This window comes from Passer domesticus, chromosome Z, assembly GCF_036417665.1.
Source record: "Passer domesticus isolate bPasDom1 chromosome Z, bPasDom1.hap1, whole genome shotgun sequence".
Taxonomy (NCBI): Eukaryota; Metazoa; Chordata; class Aves; order Passeriformes; family Passeridae; genus Passer; species Passer domesticus.
In genome coordinates, this window is record NC_087512.1 from 12,965,645 (window position 1) to 12,982,360 (window position 16,716).

The following is a 16,716-nucleotide window of genomic DNA, read 5'->3' on the forward strand; positions in this document are numbered from 1 at the left end:
TCAAGATATTCATCCCTCCTTCTCAACAACATGCAGGGTGAGGTGGGAATCCTCAACCTCCCAACGACACTTTCTAATAGGATTTTTCACCGGACTTCTAAGAATGTAAATACTTCAGCCACTGAGACTGAGTTTCTACTTCTAAAAAGGTTTGGTTGTTTTGGTTTTTTTTTCCCTTATTCTAGGGTTATCTTACATGTTAATCAGCTACTCCAAGGCAAAAAATCTTCAGAGTCTTTTGGTGAATACCTGGCCAGGGAGCTTACTCCCAGGTGATAGCTAGACAATGTAAGCTGCCATATCAATTGCAGAAAAGATAAACTGATTAGTACTTTCAGCACCAAATAGGGAATTGTTTCAAGACCATCTTTCCTGTAATATGAATATGCTACCCACACTTCTTTGGATGCAGCCCAGGACACAACTGGATTTCTGGACTTGCAAGAATGGACATGGGACTGCTGACTCATGTCCAGCCTCTCGTCCAGCAGGACCCTCAAGTCCTTCTCAACAGGGCTGCTCTCAATCACTTCAAGCCCAGCCAGCATTGATACTGAGTGTATTCTTGATACCACAGATCTTTGAGTCCAACTCCTGGCCCTGCACAGGACAACCAACGATCACACTATGAGCCTGAGAGCACTGTCCAAACATTTCTTGAACTCTGCCAGGCTTGGAGATGTGACCACTGCTCTGGGGAGCCTGTTATGCTGCCCAACCACCCTCTAGATAAAGAATCTTTTCCTGATATCTGGCCTAAACTTCCCCTAACACAATCCAGGCCATTCCCTCAGGTCCTGTCGCTGGTCAATGGAAAGACCAGATCAGTGCCTGCTTCTCCTCTTCCCCTCATGAGGAAGCTGTAGACCAGTTAAAGAACTGGCACAGTGAAATTACAAAGGAAAATATTATCATGAGATTCAACACTCAAATGCAAAAGCTGCCACACAGAGATGTGCCACTATCTTTAGGTATGCAGTGAAAACATACAGTTAATAAAAAAGATAAAGACATTGGTTTTAACACAAGGCTTCCCAACATTTTGCTCAAAGAACAATTCGCTTTCCTAAGCTTTTTTGCTTAAGTGAGATCTAAATTGAAAGAACAGAGAAATGCATTAAATAGTCATCTTATTTGCTTTTGTCACCAGTGCTGGTCTTTAAGACAAATTTATAAATTTCTGTGTGGAAATAAGTATACATTTACACTGGACAGTCAAAATGGCCATAAAATAGACTGAAATTCCACTTAAAAGTATATACACAGAACATGTCAATAGCAAGGCAAGCAGTGCTTCATGGACACATACAGACCTGTACAACATAAAATACTGCTCTGTGTTTTGTAGATGTACATTTTTATTAGAAGTGCTTTCTACAACTACTGAAATACTTAGAGGTACTTTTACGTCTCTGAGGAGCATAATGAAGAAATCTACACTTCTGACTTGGAGGGTTTGTCTCTGTTTGCCTAAAAGCGAGTAATATATTTCTGGTTTCACTAATTAAAGTATTTGCAGGTTATATACTTGCATTATGAAGCTTCAAACATATTATAAATACAAAATACTAGTTCAGAAGTACAAATGAAGTTTATTTAGTTGCACCAAAACAACTGCAACTCCCTAAGATTGCCTAGTGCTCTTTACTACTTACCATATAATGATGCTGTCATAGGTAAAACCTAACTTTTCTTCAGCATGGCCAGTATTACAAAGAAGCTGAAAATAAGAGAAAATATCTATTATTTATAGATCTCTAAAAATAACCATGAAAAATCATAGATTTTGGGAAATGCTTTCAAAAAACCAGAGGAATTTAATTTGTAGCAAGGGAGAGAATACCGGCTTCAGACTTCCCTGAGAACTTCTGCTGTCCATATTGTGTTCCTATACACACCAGATATGGGGACTCACCTGTGGATTTTCATACCAAAAAAAGGTTGCACAGTTGTGTAAGCTGTGTACTGATCAGTCCATTTTACAGCACCACATTGCTAGCTGACAACTGGTAATTTGAGCAGAGAGCAAAAATGACTGAAGTCAAAGCAAATCTGCAGGGGCTCAGGTAAGAGTTTTTGGAACAAAGACTGACACTGACGGGCCGTTATCATGTTTAGTCACAGCAGCACAGAAGTACAAAAAAATCAGAAGGCATTACCAAGTGTCCTGTAACAGACATTTGGTCTTGGCCTGCCACCCATCCTATAGAACTTGTACCTCTGAAAAATCAGAGCAAAGTTTGAATTTATGCACACAAAAAGACAGCTGTATACTGTCACAAACTGGACACTTCAACCATATCTAGTCACTGTGAACAGAGAAGATTTACAAGCACGGTTTTTAAATCCAAAACCATGCTTAAAATGAGCAACCTAGTTTGCCAGTGTTTTAGCCTCTTGAGGAAAGGAAAACAATCTCTTCTGTAAGAAGAGCTGATGCTGTTCTTCTTTTCAAGAACAGCAAAGAAATTCCTAGTAATCTCACTTACTATCCCTGGCTAAAATTATAAAATATTATCATGTCCAAATCCCAAAGCACTTTTCTAAGCACTTCCAAAAACTCAAGTGACTAATAGTGATTGCAATAGCTTTGCACTTTGTCCTCCATTTTCAAAACAGGCATGTCTTCAGCTCTAAGTCAGCACAGTATTAAGTTTCTCCTAGTGAGGAATTCAGGAAGTATTTGTGCTAACTAGTCATTACCTCTGCTCTGAAAATACTGTGATATATCAAACCCTGTGACACATTCTTTATGTGCACTTCTAACAATAAGACATTTATAATAAACAACACAAACAGCCAAATCAAGGCTACTGTTAAGTTAAAGTATTTAATGTGTTCCATGCTTCAGTTCTACTGTTCACCTCCATCTGAAAAAATGACATATTGACAGAAACTCATCCTTTAAGTAAACCATTAAGTAGAAATTAATTTGGTAATCACATTATGTCTTACAAAATTGTCTTTCAAGAAAAATACTTAGTGATAAAGCTGTTAATATTATATTATTGTTAATAATGATAAATTTAAGGCTGTTAATGAGAGATAATTAAACTGGCCTGGATCAGTTCCACATTTGGGCTCAAATAAGTTAATTGAAATATTTTGGATTTTGCATTTTTCTTAACCAAAGACAATTATAAAACATAAGGACAGTTTTTACATAACCTTTTTTTACCACCTTTGAAATTCAAGTGATAATAAAACTAGACAATTGATGCACTAACTGGTTATGACAGTATGCCACTTCCTAACATCAATCTATTTTTATGCCATGTTGTTGGACTGCCTAAGGCCACCACTGCTGCTTTAGCATTTGTATTGACATCTTATGAACTGTAAAAATTGGCTGGCAGTGTGTAAGCAAAACAGTTCGAGAAGATAGTGAGTAAAAACAGTTCATTGTTCAGTTGTAGACAATTACATGAATAGTTGTTTAGGCTAATCATTTATACATCTAAACCTTTCCCCAGTGTTCCACCCTAGACACAAATGAGAAATCCTAACTTAACGTAACAGATTGCCCTCAACAGCCTATATTTCCTACCTTAAAAAACCCCATAGGATTCTGAAGTAGGAAAACCCCATTTTTTTAGAAAGCTGCTATAGTATGCACTAGTGCATTAGTGAAGCTAGTCTCCTATCACACATGTACCATTGGTTTGCACCTTGAGCAGTCCTGAGATTAAACTGATGCACCTGACGTATTCCAGGAACCTACCTAACTTGCTGCACTGCTAAAAAGCATTCAGTTCACCGAACCAGTTCTAGTGTGGTTGTCACTCTCACCAAATAAATACAGTGGTTATCAGCTCCTCAATATCAACTGTTTTCAACTATGTATGCGGTCCCACTGCACACACCTTCGCTGATGCTGAAAAGAACTTGACCTTATCTTGAAATTCAAACACAGTCATGTAACCTGAAAAGTTATAACTTTCATCAAGTTTAACTGCTGTTTGGATACAAATTTCTGAATTTGACAGTAATAATTACAGAAGTGTTTCATGGTATCTGTGCATGCATCTAAAATACTTCTCCCACAAAAAAGAAAAAGAGCTACTAGTTAATTCTCCTTTTAATGGGACACCAGTACTTATGTATCAGCCTTCCTTGAAATTTCTATATGTTCCATATAGAAAAAGGCCTAAAAAGTTGGACAGCAAGATCAGAGTTGAAAAATGTTTCAGTGACTTGAAAGGTGTGCCCAAACCCAGTAAGAAGATTTAACTAAATAGTAGGAATAGCATATCATATCCTTCAGGGTACCACAAATCAACATAAGACACATAAGAAATGAAAGTAGAGCAGCAGAGTAACAGAAAATGTCCAGAAATTCACATTCAGAATGTTAATTTAAATAAAAAAGAAAAAATTTATCTCTGGAAATACTACTAGGACTGCTTTATGTTTCAGATTAAGACTTTTTCCATTTCACTGGTTGCTCTCAAAACTGCAAGAACAAAATTTCGTGCGCCATATTTTAAGAGCAAAGTGGAAAATGTGTAGCAGAAAAATGGACAAGGCAGGTAGAAAATCCACCCATGAAGCCTGAGCCATTTGGTTTATTTAACCTAGGGAAAGGAGAAAACAAACTGGTTGGTAAGGCTGGATTTCTGTAAGTTTGAAAGGGGGAAAAAATAGTCATGGAAGCTGCTGCATAACGAACAGATTCTTTTCAGCTGGTTCAAATTCCTTGGGCATTTGCTATGGTATAAATGTCTGTCCTTAAATATACTAAAAAAGTATAGCTTTCTTCTCATTTTGCCTTCAAACAACATTAAGTAGATCAATGATTCTGGCACAAATGCAGTGATATTTGTAGACGGCTGAACTCCTGACTAAGTCAAGCTACTGTCATATGTTTGACTGTAAGATTTAACAATTACCATCCATACCATGATAGTGTAACTCAGTAAGCAAGCAGTACCAGAATACTGAAATCTATCTTTGGCTATACATTGACATTGTTCATTAAAATGGCAATGGATTATCATATAATACCTGGAATTATGAAATTATTTATATGTTTATACTATTTATATTTTCAATATACAGATATTACCTATAAAAAGTATACATTTTTAAATACACACAAATCTTATGTATTTTTATATCGGTATGACCAAAACCAAGCAGAGTATACTTTGTGAATCAAACCTGCAAATTAGTATTTTGTGATCAAATACACAGTGACTGAGCATAACAAAGACTCTCTGAGGATAAGATTAAATATTAGGACAAAATGGTAAGTACACTAGGCCAGACAGTGACTAACTTACACTGAAAGTTTTTTTCATGTTTACTGTCAGCTATGAGTTCTTCATACTACTCATATGAGTCACAGCAATATGAGTAACATATCAACATGTCTTGGAAACAGTAGCTCAGAACAACAAAACCATAGGAGGTCAACAACATGCACAAATGGAGTGCACATTTGAGACCATTCCAATTTATATTTAGCAGAATAGCCACAGCAATTACAAGGTAAAAATATTATACTATTCTGTGCATTCAGAATGTAACTATTGCATTATAACTTTGGAAATACAGTTTGAGCCACCACTGGTAATATTTAAGCAAAGGCTACTATGCAGATCCTAGTGTTAAGAGAAACACCCACTGGAACCATTCACAGCTGAATGTCTCCAAGAACATGTTCTGTTCCTATCTGCTATATCATTGTGAGATTTCAGGTTTTGTCAGTGGTTTATCTACTTGGATGAATGTTACAGTCAGGCAATACATTCAGTCTAAGATAACCTGGGTTTTGCAAAAGACAAAGAGACTCTAAAATGACAGACTATGAATCAGAGACATAATCATGAAAGCCTCTACTGCCATATCCATATCCAAGCCACTCAATCCATATCATCCTAGTGAAAGTCAACAGCATGGCCAAAAGCTAACAGATAGAGCATAATAGCAGCTAGAGCAGAATAGCAAAGCTTCCTTAAATAATGACAATTAGTTTCAAACAGATTGCAAACATAATTTTCCATATCGCTATATTACAGATGCTTAGGAATGTTCCATTCCGAAGTTTATATCTAAAATGAATTGCTTGATTTTGTCCTTTAAGAAGTACCTTTCTTTTTGAAAGAAAAACGTAAATTCATACAGTATCTGTGGATTTCTTTTCCAGCTTGTTATTAAAATACCCTTTTAATTTTACAAAGTTATGAAAGATCTCTCAGAAGCTCCCAGTGGGCTAAACCTGCTATAGCAGAGGATTATAAATAAATACTTCAAATCACAAAGATATATTCCACTGGGTAAATGCAATTGTACAGTTTCCTCAGGTTTTCAGTGATTTATCTTACTGTTTTGCATGGGGGTGGGGAAAACCCAAAAGACGTAACCATGATGTTTTGGTACTAACCAGCAGAAGCTGGGGAACTTCGAGGTGCTTGCCTTATGTAGGCGGCCATATAAATTAAAGATGGATAATCCTACACAGCTTACGGGAGCTAAATGCATATACCGAACTTGTGAACTGCTGTGACATTTGAAAGTGTCATTGACCATTTACTGGAGGTCAAATTCTCAAACAGTTTTCAGGTCAGAATATAAGTTAGCTTAAATAAAGTGGCTTGAAAAGAATATAGATTGAGGCAGTATTTCATAAAAGCTTTTGCCCACAAAACTGCAGCCTCACTTACTAGGTGACAAGAAGCAGAGGAGGAGTGTGCTCTCATTCAAAGCACATAAAATTTCTAAGTCTGCTGCTGCTGCAATTCAGAACTGAACATACCTTTCTATAGCCAGTGCATCACCAGACTGGGAATGCTAATTTCCTGGAACAGAAAACTTAAGACCACCTGTCAAGCAAGAAAAGCTCAGGTTCTGCACACAAAAGGCAAAGAACTTGAACACTAATGACTTAGCTACTAATGAATACTAGCTGAAACTTGATAAATGAAATGCAAGTTTTTATAAAATATCTATGAAGAATACTTTACCCAGTAATAATGCGTGCTGTGGAAATCCAAACACGACCAGTTAACACTTCTCTTAAAGGGAAGTAGCAATGAAACAGGAGTTACAGGACCTAAGCACACAAGCTTCACACAAAGCATTTGCTTCACTATCTCATTCTTGCAGATGAATTAGCGGACTATAAGTCAACTCCTGTTGACTTCTGATCACCATCATTTTAAAGAAAATTTAAAGTATTTAACTTCTACATAAAACCCTGAAATCTAGTTCAGTACTAGTTCAGCAATTTTAAAGAATTATTATCTTCCTGCTCCTTAAAAAAAGGGAGGTGAGGGAAACAGATCTCACCTTAAAAGTCCAGTCCAGTTTCAAGTAAAGAAATCTGAACATAACACACCTCAGATATCCTGAAAATAATACAAAACTTGGTGTCTACCACGATTCCTTGTCAGGAAACTCCACATTTGGAGTAAATTACATTACTTGTTTCCATGTGATAAAAACATTTTGCTTTCCCTGACTGAAGAACTAAAACAGTAAGATGCACACTCTTTGAAGGAAGAATGGGGGGTATTTGGGAGCAACTGCTTAGACTAGTTCAGATGTTTTCTTTCAAGTAAATATTTCTAGCAGGAGACTAATAGATGTTCCATATTATTTTATCTGAAACACACTATTAAAAATGTTCAAAGGTCCTTTCCCTGTCCATAGTACAAATATCGCAGATAACAAGTAGCTCTTTAAAAATGGACCACAAAATGCAACAATTTCTAAACAAATCAAGTTCATATTCACTACAATTCCAAGACAGGATACAAACATCCTCAGCCCTTAGCATATCAATCTTACTCACACTCCTGTCTCACAAAGGAGGAACTGAGACTATACCAACTCATCGTAGAAGAACAGAGTGCAAAAAGGAAATAAAACCATCTTGCCAAGCTCCAGGCTTTCACTTTTAACCACTGGAATGAAAACCACAGGATTGTTCCAACCACAAGGCAGACAATACAGTACAACTTGCAACTTTTATTCCATTCTCATGACTGCATTTACAATTCAAACAAAAATAGGAGGATTTTTTAAAACCAAAGCACTAAGTTATACAAAGAAAACATTCCAGGGAGATGAATATAAGAAAAAGTGTTCAATATTAAATTGAGTAGTATGATTCCCTCATGCACCTTGATTCTGATTTAGAATCAAAATCAGGTTATGAACTACAGTCTATGTCCTCAAACATCATATTTGATTTTATTTAAGTTGCTTTACACACTCGTAATTTTCTGCCAGTCTTCAGTGCAATTTATGAAAACTGTACTTACACTTCTATAAGTATTTTTTGTTTTCAACACTGAGTTTAACAAAAAACCCAAATAATCTTCAAATATTCAATTATGGAATTATGCAATCTCAAAACTATCTTGTAAAAAGAATATTTGGTTCATGTTTTATTACAATATACATATTTATTAATTTAACAAAGGTATAGATTATTTTATCTGATTTTATATCTGATTTTCAATAGCAAAATTGACCCCGTTTTAAGATCCCTAGTTCAAATATTGACTTTTCACTACAAATCATGCATTTATAAACCTAATTCAGCTCTTTAATTTTAAGACAACTACAGAATTCTGAAGCATTCACATTTCAAAGTTTCCAGATTTCAAGCTATGCATCAAACTTTTCTAGCAGAATAAAGGGCATTCTTGCAACACATTTTGGAATTCCAATGAAAACAGCAGCATTCTGTCGATGGCTGGTATCTGACAGACACAAGCCAATAGGACAAAGAAGAGATCTCAGTGTGAAGTTCAGCTTCTTAGTGAATGAACCTCTTACTGAACGTTCCTACACATGTTCTGAACCAATCCAGAAAATTTAAAACTTACAGATTTGCTATTAATGCATTAGAAGATAAATTATTGTGCTTTTGTCCTCAGTACTCACTTTTCTGTTAAGTGAATCTCACATATTACCACTGAAGTGGTCAATCTCACAAGGAATGCCTTCTTTAACAGCCAAGATGCCTATTTCAAAGGTTATCAAGCATGTTTGTCCTTCATCAGCTGGTTCCTTGCACCTTCCCTTGAGTATTCACTCCTTCTCTAAAGACTGGCTCAAAAATGTCAAATAGACTCCTGGCGACCTTACTAAATTCTTTGTAACAAACTTATCTGCAAGCATAGTTTAAACTGTACTTTATTCCTTACATTCTCCGCTACTATGTTATTTCTTGGCTGCCACTGGTTGCAGGATCCATCCTCAATTACAGGAAACGAGTTGTCATTTTCAGGTGTGTTCCCCTATCTCTATCAGAAAGGTGTACAACACACTACATCCCTCTATCAGTCCATCAATCTGGATTCACACTGAAGCTTTAATGTCTCCTGCCTCACTGACTGCAACGCATGTTTCCCTTGGACTGACAAATGGAACACTGGTGCAACCACAACCACTCACCATCCTACAATGAACACTTTTTCCCCAACTCCCTGACCACCTCCCATGAGTCGTCTCAGCTTCTCTTTTGGGTTTCTCTTTTACCCAAAAAATGCTACTTGCTGTCCTTCTGAAAATCTTTCACGGTTTCTTTTGTCAGCTTACACCCTCATGCTGCAGTAAGTTTTTAATTCTTGCCTCATCAGCTCACAGTGACAGCTTCCAATACATCTGTTGTATTTTCAGCGCGTACCTGTCACAGGTCTGCGATTTGGAAGAAGCACATCAAAAATCACCAACAAGGACATAATGCAGAAATGGACTCTTTAAACCTTTTTCACTATGGAAACTGCAATGAAAGTCACAGTTCCTATTCTATTACTACTCAAAACATTGCATATAATGTACATTGATACCGTCCTCCCCTCTGACTGTACTCAATCAGTTTACGTTCAGAAAGTATGGCATTTTACATTTTTTATTTCAATTCTATACAGCAGGAACCAAATCTTTAGCTCGAGTTATGCAACTTAACCCATTAATTGGGAGATACTTCCATCTTCTAAGCACTAAAATATTACAAAAATTCAGCCAGCAGGACAGATATGCAAACTTCAGCATAACTGTGCATTCACATATTTGCTTGTCCTTATTTGTTACCTTCCTTTCCTACAGTATGCAGGCTTCAAGTACTGTTCTACTACTATTATTACTGTTCTGTATTATTAAGCAATTTCATTAACATTCCAGCCAATGTCTGACTAAGTAAATATAAAACATTTTACTTGCACAGTTACTTGTTCTATGACACTATTTGAGCTCTTACCTTAGTAAAATTATTCAAGTGACCTAGTTTTCTCATATTTGACACGCCCTGTAATTTGGCCACATTTTGGAGAATCTCTCTCATGTTATCACAAGGGTCTGCAAAAGAAAAGAGGGTATTAGCAGATACAGTAAAAGAAAAATAAAAAGAAGAAAAATCTAAACATGCATTCAAGATGCAGCTTCATAAATATAACAGGTACTCTCCAGGTCTCATTTAGGGATACAGAGCACTTTTGCTCCAAGAGGCATCAATTTGATTTATGCTAGGGACCAAAACCATGCATATCTGAGTTCTGTAGAATAAATGCTAAAGGCCATGGAAGAGAGACACTCTTACTTCAAAGCAGATTTTAATCAATATCTTAGATTTGCAGTTAACAAAAATCCATTTAGTGTCTGAAATACCAATCCTTACATCTTGTAAGTCAACAACTTCACTGTTAATTCCCTTGTAACTTAAAGTAAGCTCAAAAACAGAAGTTAAAATATAGTGTGTTACTGGCACCCCACATTACTCCTTTTTTCTCCTCCAGACAAAGGGCTGGTGGGATTTTGGAAAGATGAGACCTCTTTTCTGCTCTCCAAATTTACTGCTCTCCACAATGATGCTTTAAATAGAAGGGTAGGCCTTTCCAGCGACGTGGTAAGTGAACTACAAGGCAAACAAAAACCTTAAGAATGCTGTCTTCTTTCTTCTTAAGGGTCCACCATCACAGCAAAAACAGATGAACAAAAAAATGCCACCCAGAAACCACTATTCACACACCAACTGATGACCCTGCATTCTGGCAGAAACCAGAGAAGGAGTACCATGATGAGAAGAGACAGTTTTGTCCCACTTTTGGAATTAAGGTTAGAATTGAGGCAGAGTGGAACAGGCTGCACAGAGTGAGGCTGGGCGCAGAGAGCTGCACAGGGAGCTGTAACATTCACTGCAGTAAGTTCTGTATGTGGTGGTAGTGTGGCAGGGCAGGTTTTAAAGGGACCTATTGATGCAGGATTCTCATGGAGTTTTAGATTAGACACTGAGAATAGGTATCAGCAGTTCGAAAAAAATGAAAAACCAAGGCTATCCTGAAGATGCAAACCATAGAAAGTAACACATTACCAAATAAAAGAAATAACTGCATTACATAAAATTAAGTCTTTATTACAAGCCTGACATCTAGTAAGCAGTAAAAAGAGAGCTTCTTTGTGTGATGTCCCACACCAAGTTTGGTAAGAAAAACTTGCCTCCTCCTACAGAATGGAACAGCTGCAGCCGAGTTTGCGGCATATACAGAGCCTTTTACATTGCTGTTACTTGCAAAAGTGTGTTTATGTATATTTTATTATAGAAAGGAAATCAAGAATTGGAGATGTAAAGAAAGCATCACCTTCACTACCTCTCTACAAACCATGCTTTTACAACACTTCCCGTACTTTAAAAACTTAAACAAGTTTAGAAAAGCAAACGTAAGTAGCAATCTTACTAGGATATATCCAGAATGTGTTTGGACAGACCTGCATTTGCATCACCACTAGGAATCAAGACATTATTTATAAGCATGACACTTAAAGGTAGGCACCCCCAATTGAAGTGTGCAAACCTGTTAACCCACAGTAATCAATGAAGATTTTGTCTATCAGCCAATGAAATCAACTGCCACCACCTTGATTAGCTGCTAGATGCCTACTCAAGGGTAAGGTATGCAATTGCATCGACTATGGCGTTTATAATGACACTTTAGCACATGTAGAGACATGCTACTGTCACACCATATAATTCTGGTAATTTTCAAAAAAACGATCAGTGAGATTTTGGGAAGACAAGGTAAGTCTTAAACATGGGCATCAATTTCTATTAGCACTAGCTTGATGTGAAAGATCCTTTTCCACAAATCTACTCACAGCATACACAAAGTCAACCACCAAATACACAAGTATGGACACAGCTACACAGCAGTATGCACAGTAAAACCAGGTATCTAATAACTTTGAAATTAAATTGGAATATGTGCATGGACCTCTTCACATCCCTAGGAAAAAAGGAAAAAAAATCTTTTACATTTTTACAGAAATTAGAGACAGGGAGAATCTTACTGGATCTATACCAGGTTTAGGATTCCTCTGCACAATTTGCTTTTCCAGGGCTTCACTCAGTTTAAGAGGTTTGCAACAGCACAACACAAAATCATGGAATGGCTTGGATTGGAAAGGATCTTAAGATCACCTAGTTCCGGCCCCCTCACCGTGGGCAGGGAATCTTTTCACTAGACCAGGTTGCTCAGAGCCCCACCTAACCTGGCCTTGAACACTTTCAGGGATGGGGCTCACTGAAAACAAGTAGTTTGGATTAGTTAATGGCACTACAAATAGTTTATATCATAACTTACTTTCAAGAGAACATAACAGGAGAGGAACATAGCTTCCTCATAACCTGGTTTCTTTGACAATACACACTGGCTCATATCTATGCTTTGGCTTGCCTTGGGTAACATGTATGAATTTCCCTGGCTCATAACACTTTTGGACCTGTAGAATTCCCTGTTATGCCACAAGAAAGATCCCAGGTGAGCAGTTTTAAAGCAACATAACTTTCTAAAATGGCAGAAAGTATGTTTTGATTTTGAAAGTGCAGATGGCTACATATGCACAATAAACCCCTACAAAAACTAAGCACTCTGTGTGGACGGGAAAGACCACAAGACCAGCCCAGAAAACCTCTTGTGCAATAGCAATGGACATTCTCATTCGGCTATCTGATAAAGCTGGCACTAACTCAGAAGTGCCCAAGTTGTCCTGTGGAAAAAGGCAGTCAGTTTGGATGAGAAGAAATAAGGACACAACAATACTACAATCTCCCATAATAACAATTCTGTAGTAATGACAGATCTGTATAATAAGGACACCTCAACAAAATGTCTACTAAAACAATTTTACTCTATTTTTGCATTAAAAACACCAACTTTTTCCCCATTGTGTCCTCTTTCAGTTGAGGAAAAACTCATTTTTAGAGACTTAAAAGTCTGAGGAAAGAGAGGTTTGTGGAGCTTATCAGGGCACACAGGTATTTCCCAGAAGCTTTATCATCAGGTAAGTAATTTGAAGCAAACTAGGAACTCCAGAGCAAAAGCTACAAAACTGTGAGAAAACTGAGAACATGACAGACATTACCACTACTGAACTGATAACATAAATAGACCAAGTTAGCTGTGTCACTCTTCAATCCTATCAAAACCAATACTGCTACAGAAAAACACGACAGTAGAGAAATAAAGACCCTCGCACAGTTTATTACCTCAGAAGGAACTAAAATAACAGAAGCTTTTTTGGTCAAATACTGTCAGGTGAAGTCTTGTTTTAAACTTCAGAAGAACCTTCTCACAAAAAGTATCCTATAAAAAAGTTAACAAAATAACTGTGACATTCTAACTTCATGGAAAGATTGGTTATCTTCTTTTTCCTTCTCCTGAAAATGCATCATACATTACAAAGAAGTAGAAAATTTATGTTACTAACTAAAGTATTACTCATTTTAGTAAAAGTACAGCCAGTAAGGAATGTAGACAGGCCTAAGAAAACTTCATGTCACAGATGTAAAAGAATTTGAACAAATCAATGTGACTTCCTAAGTGGCAATTCAGTCCTTCACTAGTCTGCCCCTCACATTGAAATGGACTTGGAAAGAGACTGAATACATCCTGGATTCTAAAAACTAAGCTAGGTAGCTTTCCTGTAATCACAGATCAGATCCAGCACTATCTACCTGTCACAAAATCTCACAAAGGCACTATAAAATGCCGAGTAATGCAGAAATAACAAAAAGCACAGCGCAAAATCACAGACTGATTTTCCGATAAAATATCACAGCCTTAAGATTTCATTTCAACTGTCAAGGTTAACAGTTCATCTTGGCCTTGACAAAGACTTTTTTTTTGTTGTTTGGTTTTCTGCTTGTTTCAGTTTGTTGGGGGTGGGTTTTTTGTTTTTGGTGTTTTTTTGGGTTTGTTTCTTTTTTGGTTTTGTTTTGTTTTGGTGGGAGGGTTGTAGAGGGAGAGGAAGGGGCTGTTGTTGCTGTTTCACAGATTCACAGAATATTCTAAACGGGAAGGGACCCACAGGAATCACTGACTCTAACTCTTAGGTAGATGGCTCATACAAGGACTGAACTCAAAACCCTGGTGCTATTAGCACCATGCTCTAGCCCACTGCCCTCATCGGTGTTGTATGTGTTGTTGTAAGGACTCCATATCACTGCTGTAGAGATTTCTTAGCTCTTACTCTCTAGCTATGCATGTTTTGCACCTAAAATGAAAAAAAAAGAGCAGACAAGCCACTTATTTTAAGATCCCCTCAAAAGTCTTTTCTTTCCTGACTCACTGCATTTATTACTGATACACTGACTTTTATTGGGAGAAATTTTTTCACCCAAAGCACTGTCAAGCACTGGAAACAAGTTGCCTGGGGAAGTAGTTGAGTCACCACCCTTGGAGGTAATAAAAGATGCACAGATGTTGCACTTAGGAACACAGTTCAGTGATGAACTTGGCAATGTCAGGTTTATGGCTGAACTCAACGATCAACCAAAACAATTCGACAATCTCCAGCTGGCACACAGCAACAACCAAATAACTTCACATTCTTTCCCATGGTGCTTCTGAGGGTGGAGCTGTGCAAAATGACTAAACTGATCTTCCAGCTTTCTTCGGCCAAAAGAAGCGCAACCTCTTCCTTTACTTACCTTCCCTCTCCTGTCCCACTATATAATGCACCTTTCTCCTTTACACTGCTTCAGCACCCATCTTCAAATTCACAATAAAATTATCCTGCCAAGTATCTCAGTAGAATCCTTTTCTTGTTCTTCTGACTATGTTAGTTCTCTACTGAGTTACTGACTCAAACTGAATACTAAATTCTTACAAAACCCACTCAGAACTGGCTGTGCCACTGAGCCATTTCCAGGTAGAGGGGTGGAAGCAAGACATACCTGTTCCACACAAAACCCAGTAGAAAGAAATCACCATTTTTGGGTTTTTTTTTACCTGGACTTTACAACTCGCAAGTTGTCGCAATTACTGTACACAAAGCCACTTTGCTCAAATGTCATCCAAAAACTTGTTGATACATAAAAAAATTGCAAATCAGCCCACTTGTGTCCTGCAGCAACAGCTTAGCTTGCTCATCAATATTCTCATTTTTCCTCAGTCTGCTTTTTGTTGGACAAAAAAGCAAAAACTTTGAAGTAGCAGTGGTTGTTCTGTTTACTTCTGTTATACTGAACAGAATTTCTCACTCACAATTCTTTGCACTAACACCGTGTACTTAAAATTATAACCTTTAGCACAGAGCAAAGCTGGTGTTTTTTTAAAACTCCAGCCTCAAAACCTCCATGATTCTCTATGCCTAAAAGTAATTCACAGATGCCGTATATCAAAAATCTTCAATGTTGTGTTGTTTGTTTTTAAACTCTCATGACCTTTTATGGCTTGACTCATTTTTTCACCCCTTCAGGACCATGACATTGTTTTTCCCCAGTGAGAACCATGATGCATTCTGACAGATCCCATTCTCCAGAGAGAAAGAACATGACAGAAGTCCAGCTACACAAAACAGCCAGGCTCCATCTAATGCAGGGATGAAACAGGATCAGTAATAGCTATATTAGCATAAGTGACAACTCCTTTTGCCTAACAGATTTAGCAGCATTGTTTGACCAAATTCAGTATGCTAGAAGCATGCCAATTCACTGTTCTGCTATGCACATGTGAATGAAAAAGGAAAAAAAAAAAGAATGACAGGCTTTAGCACACAAATAATTCAGTAACTCTGAAGTCAGGCATGAGTTAAACTGAGGAGTGTGTATTACATGCACCACTTGGTAGGTGCTAAAACAGTACACAGTACTGTAGACAGTAGCCAATGTATATATTCAGTAACTCTAAAGTGAGAGACTGATGTCACACCTACTAGAATCACAAGGCCAAAAAGTGAAATAAAAGATTAAATACTTCTAAATACTTCCTTTAAAGAAGGAAGTTGTATTTCACTACAGTCAATCATCTCACCATTGACATACACAAGAGGTTATCTTCCTCTTACAGAAAATCATAGTAACGATTGGATAATGGCTTATTCTGGTGAACCTCCTATACACCTCTACAATTACTAGATATTTTTGAAGTGTAAATGCCATGCAATTGCATATTGTTAAGCTGTTCTTAGCTTGTTAAAGTACATGCTGCCAAAATGAAGGAAGTGGAGTGAAATACACCAACTAGAAACATTAATGCACTGTTCTCCACTTCCCCTGAAATGAGTTATCAGTTATTAAAAGCAGTGAAACATAAGAAATCAGTTACTTGGAGGTGCCTATGTAACAGTATATGATTAGTAATCAGCCTTCTAAAACACATTTTAATCAAGACCTTTAATAACAAAATGAGCTTCAACAATAAGTCATATTCTACCATTACCAACTTGTTGCAAAAAAAAAATCAGGATTACTTATTACTTATGTAT

The 16,716-nt window shown here is 37.1% G+C and overlaps 1 protein-coding gene across 2 annotated transcripts in view; it reads right to left on the minus strand.

The window, feature by feature from the left end:
• RICTOR (RPTOR independent companion of MTOR complex 2) overlaps positions 1–16,716 on the minus strand; it is a 75,712-nt gene that overhangs the window by 47,306 nt on the left and 11,690 nt on the right. For both annotated transcript variants that reach the window (XM_064405137.1, XM_064405136.1), the window contains exons 3-4: positions 10,214–10,311; positions 1,656–1,720 (exon numbers count right to left, since the gene is read on the minus strand). In XM_064405137.1, the coding sequence (XP_064261207.1) occupies positions 1,656–1,720; positions 10,214–10,311 (163 nt within the window). The remainder of the gene's footprint in view (positions 1–1,655; positions 1,721–10,213; positions 10,312–16,716) is intronic.